This window comes from Uloborus diversus, chromosome 4, assembly GCF_026930045.1.
Source record: "Uloborus diversus isolate 005 chromosome 4, Udiv.v.3.1, whole genome shotgun sequence".
NCBI classification, from domain to species: Eukaryota; Metazoa; Arthropoda; class Arachnida; order Araneae; family Uloboridae; genus Uloborus; species Uloborus diversus.
The window spans coordinates 45,079,485-45,097,286 of record NC_072734.1 but is presented as its reverse complement, the minus strand read 5'-3'; the positions used below and the strand labels follow the sequence as shown (position 1 = coordinate 45,097,286).

Below are 17,802 nucleotides of genomic sequence, written 5' to 3'. Positions count from 1 at the left end.
TGGGATCTCTTTCAATGTTTTCTTTGATGTCAGAACAAATCATTCTTCGGCGTTCCTTCTGTTCAATTGTGAGACACTTTGGAACCATTTTTGCGCACACTTTGTTCATGTTGAAACTTTCAAAAAGAATCTGCCTAACACTTTCCTTGTCAATTCCTGTCAATTCAGACATTGCTCTGATTGTTAAACGGCGATCTTCTCGAACAAGTTTACCGATTTTTTTCAATGCTTGCATCAGTTTTTGCTGACAATGGTCTGCCAGTGCGAGCGTCATCACTTGTGTCTTCGCGGCCATCTTTAAATCGTTTAAACCACTCAAACACTTGTGTTCGCGATAAACAATCATCGCCGTAAACTTGTTGCAACATTACAAACGTTTCACTTGCAGATTTTCCAAATTTGAAAAGAAATTTGATGTTAACACGCTGTTCTTTCTGTACACTCAACATTTTTCCGACGCACAGACAAAACGTCAACTACTTAGAACAGACGCCACGGGCAGACTGAGTGCAGATGAAACTCGAGCAGTAGGCGGAGCAAGAGTCACGTGACAGAGGCCAGGCGACTTTCAGCCTTATTGGATTCGTTTTATTGTTTCACCTGTGCTAGTTTGGTTTTTTCTAGCCGCACCTCGTATACTTGCTTAATTTTGCAATTTTTATTTTAATTTTATCATTAGCTAATTCTTGGTTATTACAGATTTATAAAAAAAAATTAATTTAAGCGATTGAGCACTTAACATTTTGACTTAAAGTTTGTATTTTAATGATAAAGTTGAGTTATACAATTTTGTAAAGTTGAATTTATAAGTACATCATTCTTTTATGTCTGCTAAAATAATTAAGGTATATAACACGGGTGATTGTGTTTTGGTTATTCACTGGAAATCCAGTAGAGTTCGTTATGCTTTCACCTCCCTACTTCCAATTTTCCCCCTTTACCTCAAATATTCAAAATTACTACTTTTGTTGGATTGTGGGGCATTTGGAACAGCTTACCAGAAGAGGCTGTAATCAGCAAAGGGGTAGATAGCTTAAGGAAGGTCATTGATATTCATTGGGGTCAAATAAATTGACTAGGACCAACCTAGTTAGGCCCTTTGCTTGTTGCTGGTTATCAACAGGCACTTATCTGTGCAATATTTTAACTTCATAAATTATTTTAACATAAGAAATGAATTTTATATGTATCAAAAGTAATTGCTGTAACATGTATATTTAAGTAATAGGGGTCTTAATTTTCAAAATTATCCCCCGACCCCAATTAGCTCGGTGAAACTTACAGGTGATTTTGTATGAAATCGATTGATTGATTTATACTTTGATACCCATAAATAATTATCAAAAGTCTAATACTTTTAAACTTAGTGCAACCGGAAATTACCTTCTGGGTTGTGTTTTTGATCCTAACCGCCCTTATATGTGTATGAACCACTATCAATCAAAACCTCCTCTAGCCATTCCATTGAATTTAGGCATTGTGGTTTCTTCTGATAAAAATTAAAATCACTCAGAAAAGGTTCTTTTTTTTATTTACTTTAATTTTTTTTTATAAATATTAACTTTCATATTCTATAAAATATACTTCTTTGAATGTGAATATTTCAAAATTAAACCTCGTAGGACCTGCTCCTCTTTATGACCAAGTTTTTTAGACATTTGCAGAAAAACTTTCAACACAGTGGATCTTTTTTTTTTTATCAGAGTCTGTTTGTTGTTGTAGAAAAGGCAATTTTGTTTTGCTTTACTTTTTTATATTATTACCTATTATTTATATGTTTGCATTGAATGAAATCTTCATACAATATTTTTAGTACAAATTTATGATATTGCCTTGAAAAAAATTTTTTTTGCCTTAAAAAGTACTTGAAAAGTGCTTGAATTTTTTTCTCCCTTAAGGGTATGAACCCTGAACTATTCATCAGCAAAGACTTAGTAATTTGTCAATTTTGTCTATAGAACATGAAATTTTAGACAATTTGGACACACAAAAATTAATAGCAGATTATGCGAGCAAGAAAAGTTCAATTTGTGTTGGATGCTGTATTAGCACATATTAGCACACAAGTCATACAAATATTATCTCCCTCTCTTTGTTCTAGAAGTGAAGTCGCATCCGTTTTTAGCAGGGTTTCCGCTACGGTCGCATTTTTCGCATAATGCGAAAACACTATCTGAATTGCAAAAATAAAGCAATGCATTTTCGCTTTTTTGCTCAAATAAAAAATAAATTAATTTTTTGAAAAAAGAAGAAATGTATGATAATAGAGAGGAAGCATGCATAGCGATAATCAACTTAATCTTTTTTAAATCTTAGCTAAGATGTTAAAACTACAATTAAGTTCAATAACTATTAGTCTTATCCAGCATTATGTCCCCTGAATGACTGCTTTATTAGGAGGAGGGGACTGCAACGTTCTAAACACCAATCGTGTTTTCTTTTTTTTTATTTTATGTTTTAAAAAAATAGCTGTTGTACTTATTTCTTCAAAGATGTCACAGATGAAATATGAATTTTATTTTGAACTGGAAATGAAACACACTGAGGCATATATAAATATATGAGAATGTGTAACATTTTAGCATTTTGCTAACATTTTCCCCTCAATTTTAGCTTTTATGCTAAAGAACTTTTGAACCCAGCTTAAACACTGGTTTTTAGGCACTACCTCTACTACCCCACCCTATAAACTCTCCACTTTCTTGAACCATTCTATTTATTACAGGTATTTTACTTTAGCAACAATCTGAAAAAAGACTGCCTGGTTTCATTTTGCTCTCTCTTTTTTTAAATTCGTGCCTCGAAAAGCTAGACATTGACATATCAAAAATTTTACAATTGCAATCATTTTTTAGATCTTCGCTCAACAGAGTGCTTTTTGCACTTCCAATAAATTTTACTGTGCCTTATCATTGATGTACTTATTTATGGAACATTTAGTTTACGTCAAACCGTTTATTTACGACCGAATGTGCCAAACATTAGATTATCCTATTCAGAGCAATGCAATCTACTCGAAATATCACATGTTGCTCGTAGTTGAACATGGTTTGTTCTAAACAACTTGCAAGAAAGCAAAAAATACGCCAATTTCTTTGCAGGTATTTTTCATTTCTTTTTTTTTTCTGAAAAAATGTCTTTTGCTTTGTACATTTCACACGAAATAAGGAATAAAATGTTGTGTTTTCTTGAAGGAATTTGACAATCCGAAAAAAGTAAGAGTTACTGGGAAGTTCTTTTTCTTTGTTTTGCTTGTATTTTTCATTTTAAATCAAAAAATGTTATTACTTACTCCCTTATGTTTCTACTTGATATGAGTATTGACTTCTTTTCTACACCCACTCATAATCATATTGGTTTTTGTAACTGTTTTAAAACATTTTTAGTGGGTTTGAAACTTTGTAATAGAAATGTAGTACAAAAAAAGTTCTCAAAATAAACATACAACTAATTGCTGTACTTATTTCTGTTACTGTTTCATGTCTCATTAATTACGGATCTGTTTTTCATATTTTCGATCATAAACTAAACATGTTACTAGCTTTTTAAGCTTATTGCTTGCTTATTACCTTCATTGCCGACATTTAATTTCCGAAGTTATTTTATACATGTCAAGCTCCCTCTCCAGAGAAATATTAAACCAAAAATATGACTTAGTTTTATTATTTTTTTCTTGAAAAGTTTCATTTAAGATACTGAAGCAACAGGTTGCTTACTAGTAAGCGTTACGTGCTAGCTAATCACCAAAATAAGCTAATTGATAGAAGAATCTATAAATTGCAAAAGTGGCAAAGTGTCATTCATCTTCTGCTTTCTCACGTAGCAATAAGAGAGCAACTTATGTGTCTCGTGTGTAAGGAAGCACAGAACATGGAAATTTTTGCGCAGGCAAAGAGATTTCTTTTTTTTTGGGGGGGGGGGCGGGTTGGGAGATCGCTGGATAGATCAAGCTACAAGAGATCAAACTTAAGTTTTTTTAACCTACTTCAAAAATAAATAAATAAATATATATAAAAAAATAATATAAAAAAAGAAAATAAATGTTCATGACCCTCGGGGGAGGGGCAGAATATCCCATGATATGAGGGGGGGGGGCGACCAAAATAGGTTTTTGCACGCGGTCGCTCGGACGTCTAGCAGCGGGCCTGTTCAGGATCATCATTCATATCAGTCTTGAATATCCATCAACAAGCTAGGAGGAATTATTCTCTTATTGAAGCTGAGATTCCTTTGCACTGGTAGAATTAATTTAGCATGCCAGCAAGGACTGCGGATTGCAAGCATGGTGCGGCTCGTTACATTAGTTTTTAGTAGAAAATTTTTTCCTTCAAATTTTATCTTCAGAATATTATTTTTTCCGTATTGCTTGGACGCTAATGTGCTATAAACTGACTCTTTCATCTAAATTATTGTTTTTTGAGGGTTTTTAATGATTAAAATTGCTTTTATAACTTAAATTTTTTGCGTAGTCGCCATGTTTGATCATACACAAGATAAAAGACTTTAATTGCCTAAATTTCCAAAAACAAAACTGGATGATTATCAGTTCAAACGACTGAAAATAACATAAAAAGCGCCAGAAATTATGTTTTTTTTAATTAGTTATTTTTTGGAAAAATGAAATTTTGTCAGCAAAATTGTATTTTTTCTAAAATGCAGTTTCCGGCCGACTTTTCATTGATTTATTCAGGCCCGGATCTATAAACTTTAGTCCCCCTTACAACAAAAGCTGTAGGGCCCCTACCCAGAGGCCGCAGTGTATTTTTTTTTGTAACGTTAATAGGTCTTAGTGCTAGTTTGTTTTCATTTTTTCTTCAATTTCTTGAGTCGTTGGGCTCCTTAAAGACGTGGGCCCTCCCGCATTGTGCGGTATGCAGATCCAGGCCTGGACTTATTTTATCTATTTATTTTGGAAAAAAAAAACACCAAAATGCATGTTTATAGCTTTTAAAATGTAATTCTGTTCAGTTCTATTCATTTGTTTTTTCATGAAAGTAGTAGAAACTCCTCTCCCGTTTTGTTCTTCAACACTCGGCAAGAGTGGTGGCCACTGGCCACTTAGGAATTTTCTGAATCTTGATCTTTAGGGGGGGGGGGGTGAACCCTAAGACACCCACCCTTGTATATGGCCCTGCCCTGACTTATGGATGCAACTTACTGCCTATTATAATAATTGCTCTTGCAACTCTTGTATTATGGTAAAGGTATATTCTTTCAACTATATGTTCATGATGCATAATAAAAGTTTTCCTTTTAATTTTTTTTTTTTGTAGACTTCAATTTACCTCACATGACGTGACTGCACATACTTTTGAGACATTGACTTTGATTTTATTTCTATCATTTTCTATTGATTTTTTATTAGCTTCATCACTTGTAATTTATTTTATTTAAGGAACTCATTAAAAAATAGTAATGTTTTCTTTGAATATGATTTGCTTTTTAAATTGGTCATGATATTTAGAGGAAATCAAAGTTTCTGTCTATTATAGGAAATGTTCAAGTTTGTCACAGTGTAATACCACCAATTCAAGGACTCGAATATGAAAACTGCACAATGGTGTGTAGTTTAAAGTTTCAGCATGCTGTTTCGGCTATAACAAGTGATGAACTGACTTTATGTGTAAAGAGTATGTTTTTTGTTCATGTACCTCTGATTTATATATATATATATACATATAAAAAAATAAGATGTTTGTGTGTGTGTGTATGTGGCGCGCTTCCTGGGAAAACGGTAAATCCTAGAAAGATGAAATTTCGTATACAGGTGCAGTTTTTGTCGAAGTTGTGCACCTCGGGCTTCGATTTTCGATATTTTAATTAGAAAAAAGTTAGTTAATGTTTTATGTGTTTTTTTGCACTTTTTAGTACTTTTTACCTCACAGACCCCCGAACCAATCGTACCACACAAACATTTTTTGTACTGTAGTGTAGGAAATTTAATTTTAAATATGATGAATGAAAACATTTTAAAAATAGAGCAATTTTTGTATTTTTTATCAAATTTTGAAAAAAAACTTTAATTTGCATTTTTTGCTGTATCTATATTACTTTACATTTCATAGTTGTGCGCATTTAATTCAATTAAAACAGCGAGATTTTTTTTCTTTGTCAAACGCTATACTTTTTGCACACTACGGGGAATTTTGGAGATTTTTTTTTTTTTGTTTTACTTAAATAAAAAAAATGAGTTTTTTGAGTGATCTTTGTTTTAATTAGGAAATGAGCGGGGAGATTAAAATAAATAGAGATGGATAAGAAAATTTAGAGAGAGATCGTAAAGATAGATAGCCGCCGAAGGCGGCAATCTCGGCGTAAAAATGTGAATGACTCAAAAAAAGATAGATATGGATTGATCAATACTGCTGCCAAATTTATTTAATCAGCCGCCGAAGGCGTCAAACTTGAAGTAAAAAGGTAAATGACAAGTTAGCCAAACAGCCGCCATACGTGGCTGCTTGCATAGAAAGGCGAATGGCGTAAGGAGGCGAAACAGCTGGTCGCCGCAGGCGGCTAGTATATAATATATCTGTTGTACATATGTGTAGGGGAGAGTGGATTGCAATGAAATGAAATTTGTTGTCAATTATGTTTCCTTGCATTCTACATTACACAAAATGTATCTTTCTTGATACAATTGTTCATAAATTCTCACGTGTATGATAATAGCTACTTTATTGCACTTAAAAGAAAAAAAAAATCTTCAAATTTATGTAAATGATTGGTTTGGAAAATACTCATTGTAAGCTATACACCATGAACACTAGTGCAATATAAAACTGCTATTTGAAAGGATGCCTATGAGGGCAATCTCTTCCCAAAATGGGAAAAAACATTGATTGAAACAAAACATACAAAATACATATTTAAAAAAAAATTCCTTTTTAAAGGTTTTAAGTTCTCATAGGTAATTTTAAATTATAATAGCAAGAAAACAAATACACTAAACATGTAATTTCCATTTTGACCTATTGATATATAAATATACAGTAGGCCCCGACTAATGTGATCAATGTTAATGTTATCAGAATCACCAAGTCCTCTGGAACTCTTGTATATTAACACTTGTTAAAAAAAGTCGGATATTGTAATCAGTGCCTTGTTATCACTTTTTCATAAACTTTTAATTTTTTCCCCTTTTCTTGTTCCTCAATCAACAGAAATAGTACAAAGACAAACTAATTTTCAATGTGGCATTTTATAGGTTTTCTATATCAATGCAATCTTTCTCTAGCAATGAAACAACAGGAAGTTCATTCTGAGACACCCCCTAAGTTGCCTTTTGTTTGCACATGCAAAAAATAAGTCATTGACCATATTGCTAGACGTATAAACTGGTATTTTTCTTTGGTAGCCAGTGCATAGCTACCAAGTGCTTCGTTTTTCCCGGAGTTTCTCCGATTTTTATTGAGTACTCCGAAAATCTGATTTATTCCAGAAAACTCCGTTTTTTTTTGCCTTTGCTTGTACACTTTTTGATTTCTGAGGAAAAAGAAGAAATTTCCCTATGCTCGACGGCAGGAATTGTGCACAAACTCAACAAAAGAGAAGACAATTTGATGCTTTGGAAGCATTAGTGTCAGGATAAACACTGAGGAGGAGCCTGGATCAGAAAACGTCGTTTTTTCATCAAGCATTTCAGCTACGTGCAAAATGTAGCCGCCATGTTTGGTCATTCACAAGATGGAAATAGATGACGCTTAAGTGCCTTCGTTTTCAAAGACAAAGCAGAATCGGGTGTTTCTTTTAACTTCAAACTCATGAAAATAAGCAAAATGTGTTTTTTTTTTCTTTTTTTGTTATTTTAAATATTTTCATTGAGAAATATGAAAACAATTTTATACTATTTAAAATTTCATCTTATCCTTCTTGCTTTGGACATGAATGTGCTAAAAATTTGCAATTAAATTGTAGTTTCATGGGGATTTTTTATTTTAAAATTATTTTTATGCAACAAATTCAAAATTTTTTATCTGAATTTTCAACTTAGTTGCCATATTTGGTCATTTGCGAGATTTAAATACACAAGACTCTTAAGTGGCCAAGTTTTTAAAATCGGAATTTGATGTTTATTGCAATGCAAACTATTGAAAATAATGCAAAATGGTTTTTTTTTTTTTTTAAATTCTTAATTTTTTTTTTCTTGAAAAATATTAAAATTTTTCTTTAAAATAGCATTTTATCCTTATTAGTTTAGATGCTAATGGGCTAAAAACTCACTATTTCATCTAAATTTTAGTTTTTTAAGGATTATTAATGATTTATAATTACTTTTAATGCAACAAATTCAAAAATCTATCATCTTAAACTTTTCGTGTTGCTGCCATGTTTGGTCATTTGCAACATGGAAGTAGACAAGACTATTAATAGCCTAAGTTTCTGAACACAGAATTGGTTGTTTATCTCAATGCAAACTATTAAAAATAACAAAAGGCAAAAAGTTATGTTTTTTTTTTAAATTGTTTTCTTGAAGGGGAAATTTTGTCTTTGATCCTCATTGCCTTAAAAGCTTTGCTATAAACTGAAACTATTTCATCTAAAATGAAGGTTCCTGCGGACTTCTCACTTATTTATTTATTTATTTTTTTAAATAAATCAGAAACCTATTTTAACTTAAATTTTCCATGTGCGAAAAAAAGATTGAGTAACTCTCTTTAAATCCTATTCGTCTATTTTTTTTATGAAAGATGTAAAAACTGTACCCCCCCCCCCCCCTCTAGTTTGTATTTCAAAACTTGGTGGCATTGGTGGCCACTAAGTTTTTGGAGTCTAGTGGCCACTAAAAAAATTCCAAATCTTGACCTTTTCTATGAAGTTGCTTTACTTCTAAGTATAAGAAGTAATAATGTTTTTTCATCTTCAATATGTTCTTAGGCAACGCATTTTCAATACATGTAGGATATGTATAAAAGAATATTTTTAAAAAATGTTGTAGTTTTATTAAATCAAACAGCAATTATGTATTTTTTTTTTTACTTTTCAATATGTATCTACGTAATGATGCTTTTTTAATGTAAAATAATTTTATTTTAAACTTGGTTGTAGTTTTGTTAAAAATCTAACATGAAAATTCAGAAAAGCATTGTAAAGGTGCTTAGAACTTAAGTGCTCTTATTTTATTTATCTTGAGGATGGCAGGTATGCTAGTGGCCCTTAACACCAAAAACTTTGGTAGCCACTTCAAATTTTTGGTAGCCAAACACCCACACGCATCTTTCTATATATATATATATATATATATATATATTTGTAAATTTGTATAGGCGTAAGTTAAAAATCTTTACCCTAGCCAATAAAAATCAGAACCAGTCATTATTTTCTTTTTATCATTGAAGAAATTAGAGTATGATTTGGATTGAAATATAATGTTGCTAATTAAAATTTCAGTTTACAGATCTATTCAATATAAAACATGATATATTAGTGCAGTATACAAGTGTAAAACTACTTAGTACTCTTTCGGAAAATATTCTGCAGTAATTAGTCGCAGCTTGTATATGATAATATATACATGTGCAACACCATTGTCATATTACATGTTTTGGAAGCAGAGAAATAATGGTACTTTATAAATATTATATTTTTGAAGTAGAAATTGGCACTCGAATTTGTAATGCATATTTTAAGTCAAAACTTTAATCAAAGTGTAAAAAAACCGTGTGATACATTTACAAAATTAGTTTATGTTCTTCAAAAAGAATAAATAATTTAAAGTTCTAATAGAAGGGAACATTTCACTAGGAGTATTAATATATTTTGTTAAATGCAACAAAATAAGCTATTTTCTTTGATAGTTACTTTGGAATATTTTTAAAGCATAGATATATTAGAGTTAATTCAGCATTAATATTAAAAAGCATCTGCTCAAGTGATCAAAACAGAAAAAAAAAGTAATACATTTTGAACAATTTAATATAATTCTGCAAAATTTGACGTCTAGAGTGACTGGCTTTAATGGACACCTGCCACTATAAGTTTATATCCTTACTGAAATCCTTGTTCGTTATTTTTTGGCCATTAAATTTGATTCTCAGCCTTGCTTCAAGTGTATCTCATTTTAAAGACATGCTCTTCATGCCTATGATATCTTTCCTGGAACTCCACTCTCTCTCCACCTCAGCATTACTAGAGGTTATGCAAAGCATTATATCCAGTAATTTTTGCATTTTTTGAGGTGACTCAGTTGGTCACCTGCCCAGCATTTTTTTATTATTGATATTGCAACATGCTATAAAATATCCTTTGTTTCCAAGGTTTGAGATGTTTTTCAACAATGTCTAAAAAATTTGCTAAGGCAAATTAAAAAAAAAAAAGAAATACAGTGGGGATAAGATGTTACACTTTTAAGTTAAGCCTTTTGCAAAAATGTTCACTTCTGATGCGTGGTATTACTAAAAGCTAAAAATAATTAAAATAAAAGTTGCAAAAATAAATAAATATAAACAGAATTTATTCATTTTTAGTTATTAAAATATAGTTTTCAACTGTCAAAAACTTTAAAACATTTGAAAGGTACAAAAGGATTGAAATTTCAAACACTGGAAGTAATTTTTCTCAAATTCCGTGTGCAATGTCGGCATGTCTCCCGAAAATAAAGGTATTTATTATTTGTTAAAATAAAACTTAAAATAATCAAATTTAAAGTAGCTTATGCTGAAACAACTTCTGATGGTCCAAAATATTGGAATATGTACAAGACAAAATATGTACAAGATGAATATGTACAAGGATTGAAATCTCAAGCACGTGATACAATTTCCCGCGAAGCACGATTACAAAGGAAGCATGGGTCCAGAAGTTAAATCCATTTATTAAAATTAAACATAAAATAAGCTTATCAATAGTAGCCTGTCATAAAATAACTTCTGATTGCCACAAATATTGAAATATTTACAAGATGCAATAGGGTGGAAATATCAAGCCACGAGATGCAAATCTCTGTGAAGTATGATTTCCAAGTTCAGCTTCAAAAGCTAATTTATTTATTAAAATATAAAACATGCTAATCTTTAGTAGCATATGTCAAAACAACTTTTTCTTGTCAAAAATATCAAAATATATGCACAAGATGCAAAAAGATTGAAATTTCAACAATGAGGTGCAGTTCCCCGCGATGTACGATTATAAAGGAAACATTGGTTCACACGCAAAAATAAATCCATTCATTAAAATTAAACATAAAATAAGCTAATCTAAGATAGCCTGTGTCAACATAACTTCCGATTATAGAAAATAATTAAATTTACAAGATGCAAAAGTATTGAAATTTCTATCTCGAGATGCAATTTTTCGCACAAAGTTCGATTTCAAATGCAACATGGCTCCCTAAATTAAATCATTCATCCATCATTTGACTTTGTTTGGGTTAGGGGATCATTTCTGCTGGAGCATAGGAGTTTTTCACTTCCCCCCTGAATGAGCAGTGTTTAACCACGTGCAGGTGGTTTTAAGCATCAAATGCGAGGTGTCAGCAATTCAGCTAGGAGAGAGGCATTATTTCAACTTTTCTTGTACGTCAATGAGTGATGTCACGCCCTAGAGGAGCATGAAAAACTGCTTTCGAATCACAATGCAAACAATAACGAAAACTTGGGAAAGGTTTTATTTATTTATTGATTTTTTTTTTTTTTTTTTGTCACCCAGTGGCAATCGGCACTGAAATTTTTGGTCACCATTGAAAATGTTTGGCGAGTGGCGACCACTAATCTGCATCTCTACATGTTGCAGGTGATTATCCCCTCTCACTGTGAGAGAATTAATACAGTTTCTGAGAAAGCAAGTTAATTTCGTATTAGTTGAGCAGATGGGTTTTTTCTTTCTATCCACTTACACTAAAAATTTCGGTTTAAATTGTAAAAAATTCTAGCCATAGAGAAAGAGTGCGATGATCTTTTAATGTCTTGTGAACAATTCTATGTAATTTCTTTACAAAACATGTTTTTTTATCTTAATGAACAGCATTTTAAGACTGGCATTGTTGTTGATTTTATTGCTGCAGAGATAAGGAGATAACAGTTGGGGTGGAATAATTAGTTTTAAAAAAAATCAGTTGTGTTGTCACATCTTGATTTAGTGTGATCTCTGCAATAATAAAATCAATTACTGTAAAGCACTGGTTGGTAACCCGTCGATCTTGAGCCCATTTTCAGTCGATCACAACAACATTTTAATTACAACATTTTACAGTTAGTTTTTAGAGTACCATTAATAAATATCATTTTCGAGGAAAAAACTTGACTCATTTTCTGTAAATTAGTTATATTTCATAAATTAATTTTAAAAATGTTTGCCAAAATTTTTAACATTTTCAGTCTTTCCCCTTTTTAGCCTACTTTCCCAGTAAAAGTCAGAAAAAGAAGAAAAAATTATGAAATAAGGCTTAATGCATCTTACAAATATGGCGAAAAACAAAAAAAAAAGTCAAAAATAAATAAAATTTTTAAATAAATATCGAAAAATTAAAAATTGGAAAGTAGGGTATTGAGATGGGGAAAAATGTCTGTCTGTCGGTCTGTCTGTCCCCCCCCCCCCCCCCCCAATAACTTTTGAATAAATAGTCCGATTCGAACAAACTTTTTTTTGTTCAAAAGATCTCGGCGAGGACACCTCATTCCCATATTTCACTTTTTGATTTGAACTATTTTTTATTCAGTTTTGAACAATTCAAAAAATTTAACATTAACGCCTACGGGGAAATTTAAGGCAATACCGAAATGTGAGGCGAATTTGCTTCAAACAAACTTTGTAGGAAAAAGCTTTTGATGAAAATCTTGTATATAAAATATCTTTAATTTGAACAATTTTCCTTTCAATTTTGAACAGTTCAAATCCCTTAACATTAGCGCCTACGGGTAAACTGAAAGTCAAGGTAGATTCCGTACGTGAAGACGGATTTACTTCAAACAAATTTTGTTGGAAATAGCTCTTGACGCCAAACTCCAGATTCCGACAATTTAGGGACACCTGACTCCGACTCCGAATCCTGCGAACTCCAACTCCCCGACTTCGTAGCTTTGGCAAAAATTTATACACGGAGGACGAATGACCGAGTCCGATTCTCGGATATCCGACTCTGACTCCTTTATCTCAAAATGAGATTGACTCCGATGCTATGGTTTTAACTGTGAAGTAATTATTGTTGATATGACTTGTTTTTATTTTCACGCTAAAGTTTTGATTTAGGTATTCAGTTTTCGGCTAATAAACTCGAAGTCATTTATGTTTCTACATAAAGATATGCGCAAACGATTTTTTTTTTTTGACAATGAAAAGTATTTCTTTAAGTTGACATTTTATTTTAATTTATTTTGGTAAGTGCATTAATTCATTTAAAAATTATTTTTGGCAACAGGGGAAAAAAAAACGATTTTTTTTATATGATGTATTTATTTTAATGAACTTATTAACTTGATTTATTATTTTTTCGTTTTAAAAGCTGTTAAAGATTTTTTTTAAGTGGAAAAAAGTGTATTTATCTGCTTTTTTGAAAAGGTGCTGCTATTTTATTTGTTCTTTTTTTTCACATCTAATTTTTTATATGAGTGAGGAATATTTTATTCCTAGAAATTAGCTTAAGGTATTTAAAAAATATGTTTGAAACAATTAGCGATTTTAGCTATTTTTGAGAATATTGATCAGGTACTAGAAAGTAGTATGGGTATATGGGAAAGTAGGCTCGTATAGTTCTAGACGGAATTTTTTGTTGTTCTTGATAAAATAGTCTGCAAAATTTATAATAAATGTACAGAAAAACTTTGACATAAATGTTTTGTGACTTTTGAGAGGTAAGAAAACATTGTTCTGAATGGGATTTTGCATTGTTTTTTTCTTTCAGTTGTAAAAAATATAAACACCCCACTTCAAAGGTTATCCTAAATGTAAATCTATCCTAAATTTAGTGGATTAATATTTCAAGAACATTAAAGAAAAAGCTGTCTTAAATATATCAAACATGTTGTACCTAGTATCAATTAAAAAAAAATTGTTAAAACATTATTTAAAAGAACAAAAAGAAAAAATCATATGAGTTAGGAGTACACATTTTCTTTCTCCCTCCCCCGGAAATTGGGTATTAATTGTACTGTCAAGTAGAGCAAAACCAGCTTCTATCACTGCAATTATCATATTAAATAACAGGAAAAAATAATTTTTTGCTGATCTGTAAAGATTTTTTGGAACCATTTTCAGTTTTAGGTCAGTTGGAAAAGTTGGTAAAGTCGCTTGCATTCAATTTTTGTAGAAATGCACTTACTAACAATATGAAATATCAGTCGTCTCAATAAAAATGTTCTTGGTGAGTTTAAAATACATATTGCCGTATATACGTATTTAAAAGAAAATTTTATTTTGTAGTTTATCCATTTTAAAAGGTACAATATATTAGTGTTCAAAATTGTTTAGATGTGAAATAACAGTGCTCACTTAATAATGTTTTAGTAGTTTAAATTCGTTATTCTATCAGCATCAAAATCTGTTTTCACAAAAGTTAACCTATATGAAGTCAACTGTGTAGTTTCAACCATGCATAAAAAACACAATCGTTGAAATCTACTCCTCCGCCCCCCTAAAAAAAATCTATCTTACTTTTCGCCAAAATTAGAAAATGAAATTAGAAAGTCGATCGCCGGCTACTTCAGGTTGCCGATTGCTGCTCTAAAGACTGATTATGTTATCATTATGATACAGATGCTTACATTAAGGAGATATTTAGTTTAGCATTACAAGAGGGGAGGGGGATTGAATAATAAGTTATTTTACATTACATGAAGTACTTTAAAATACAATTGTTGTGGCAGTTTTGAACCTCTCATGTCACATGGATTTTCCCCTCCTAATCAAAGCTCTGTATCTATATGCTTGTGCAATAACTTGTGTATTCAGAAGTCACTAATTCCAAGAAAGTCAAAAATAAGTCAAATTATAAAACTAGTAATCAGACAAAATTAATTTGGCATCAAATTATATCTGGTCTGATACTTATTGTCATGCCAAGGGCTGTCAAAAACATGTTTTGGGGGGGGAGGGGGGGAGACCTTTTCCATGAATTGAATATTATCAATCCTGGTGCTCTGTTTATGTTTACTTTGCTCTGCATACATATATGATTAAAATTAATTTATTGCTTTATGAAAGCTTTTAAGTATTTATTGTCTTTTGCTAAAATTGTATAGTTTAGCATTATGAATTGATTTATTTTTGTTTCATTTCAGTGAGCATAGGAAACTGCAACTTAATAAATTATAGGATTTTCAATTTTTTGTTCATTGATATATTTTAGACTCAACTGTAGCAGTATTTTGTGCCAACCATGCCGACTGCCGTCAGTATCACATTGGAGCGTATTGTAAAATGATTCCTTGTCTATGTACGGCAAAGACGGGACCTCCTGGATCATTTATATTTGATCCATCTTTTAAGGTGCCACGATTAAGTACATGTGTAGGTAAGTGATCGTTCTCCTAATTTGAATTTTACCCTTTTTAAATGTGATTGAATACAATGTTTATTTTTAGGGAAATGTGTATATCATGAACATTCCAGTTTTATGTACAGTACAAAATGCTTAATGTTATGTTAGCTTAGAGTAAAAGGTATATTGTTCACAGTGTAAACGTTCTTGGTATTCATGCTACTATTTACAAATACATTACAGTGGTAAAATCTTTTAAAAGACAATTTTCTGGTAGAAATACTGTCTTTTTCTTTTCCGATATGAGCTGTTAGAGCATCAAATATCATATTGTTTGCTTATTTGGATAATTCTAGATGATTTTCAAAAATTTTGAATTTATTTTTCATTAAAGTAAAGTCTTGTAAGCAGAAATGCACTGAATATATCATATTTTGCCGCCTACCAAATATTTAGTTAATATTTCAATCAAATGTTTGGCCGAATATCCAATGTCTGATTGCAATTTTTTAACTTTAATATTTCCATTTTTAGTTTATGTTAACTTAAAATAGAAAATGTTTATTTGTTTATTGTCTTTTGTGAAATGTAAATACATTGCCATTAATCATCTTAAATTTATCTACATTCGAAGTATAATTATTAATAAAAAATAATAAAGTGAACAAAACATTCATAAAAACAAATTAGCAAACTTTTTTCTATTAAAAAAGATTTTTCAAAACCGCTAAACACATGTCGACAATCAATTACTAATTCATGCTTTATTGACATTGTATTTACTATTGTTACTAAGCAATTAGGTGTTTAATTTTTCTTTCTTTTTTTTTTTTTTTTTTTTTTTTTGATATTACCTAAATGTGTTACTGCCAATTCTTCTTTCTTTTAGGTTATTAACTTGATTGTAACATCTGCTAAAGTGCATGCTGCTGTAATATATATTGCAAACTGAATGTTTTGTAAGGGCACCTTCATATTTGTAAATTTCAACAGAAATGTTTGAAATGCAAACTTTTATATAAAATAAATGCATAATGTTGTTGCAATTGCAAGTCCTAAATTCATACAGAGTAATTGTATTAGTTATAATGCTATGTGAATCAGAACCTGTATTTATTGATTCATTTATTCGAACAAATTAGTGTTTCAGTCAAGGCTGCAAAAAAGCCGGCCTTTCCCAAAAAAGACCAGGCCAAGGGGCTTTTATTAAAAAAGCCGGTCGTTTTTGGCCTTTTTTGAAAAAAGCCGGCTTTTTTTGACTTTTTTTAATCATGTATTGTATTCTTCATAATAATGATCTCTATACATTTTAATAAGCTAACAAATGTCAATTTAGGTAAAAAGACAATACATTTGCTGAAACTAAAATGATAAAAGGAACATATACACAAAAACTGTAAATCATTTCTGGCAAAACCCTGATACTTTTGTTGGATGATCCACCAACTAAGCTGTTGTCTTTAACACTGAAAATAGCATCCTTGTAACCTTAAAACACTTGTATCAGCAATTTGCCCTTTTTCATGCCTTATTAATTGTTCTCTTTATTTTTTTAATCAATCTTGATGTGTATTTGTAAAACAGAACTAAATTTTGCATTTATTAAACATCATATTTTAGATTTCTCCTGCTATAGATTAGCACCTTAATGTGAAAATGAAAACTGATTGTCATAATTAGTGTGGTTTAAATCACACTATTTTTTTTTCTCTTAAAGTCAGACAGACCTGTTTCATGTACTTTCTTCTTCCCATGAACAAGTATTTTTTAAATCCTGAAAATATTAAACTACCATTTCCCGCTACAATACTACCCAAAGTAAAAATTTTTAAAAGACTTATTGCATTGATCAGTTGGCTCAGTTTTTACCACAGAGGCAACTATTTATGTAATGCACCTATTAAAAATTGTAGGTCTATGTCATTCAGGCAGAATTTAAATTCATTCACCAATATGGTCTTGTTAGTTTTTTTTATGTATTCTTATTTAGGAAACTTATTTTTTCTAAAAATGTTTTTCACTTTTCTTTAGAAAATAAGAAACAGTTTTGGTGATTAAAAGAAAAGAGAAGTGCATAGTTATTTAAAGTCTGAACCAAATGACTGGTAAAACAGCAGCATTGTCATGTGATCTTTTGAACTTAACTAAAATTTATTTATAAACATTTGAATTATATTGAACTAGACTAATTTCTTTATTATAGATCAAGTTTTTTTACAACTACCAAATTTTTATTCTTTTTTCATGGAATTTGATTTAACACAGTAGTAGTATTTGTATGTGAGTAGTAGAATTTGATTTAACACATTAAGGATACAAAGATAACTTTAATTTTAATTAAATTACAATGAAAATCCCCAAAAAAATTATTTTCTTAAAAAAGACGGCTTTTT

At 30.7% G+C, this 17,802-nt stretch overlaps 1 protein-coding gene across 1 annotated transcript in view; it reads left to right on the top strand.

Moving 5' to 3' along the window:
* The window catches only part of LOC129220086 (uncharacterized), a 32,474-nt gene that overhangs the window by 7,610 nt on the left and 7,062 nt on the right, over nucleotides 1-17,802 (top strand). The window contains exons 2-3 of the mRNA XM_054854425.1: nucleotides 5,493-5,630; nucleotides 15,278-15,442. Of these exons, the coding sequence (XP_054710400.1) occupies nucleotides 5,493-5,630; nucleotides 15,278-15,442 (303 nt within the window). The remainder of the gene's footprint in view (nucleotides 1-5,492; nucleotides 5,631-15,277; nucleotides 15,443-17,802) is intronic.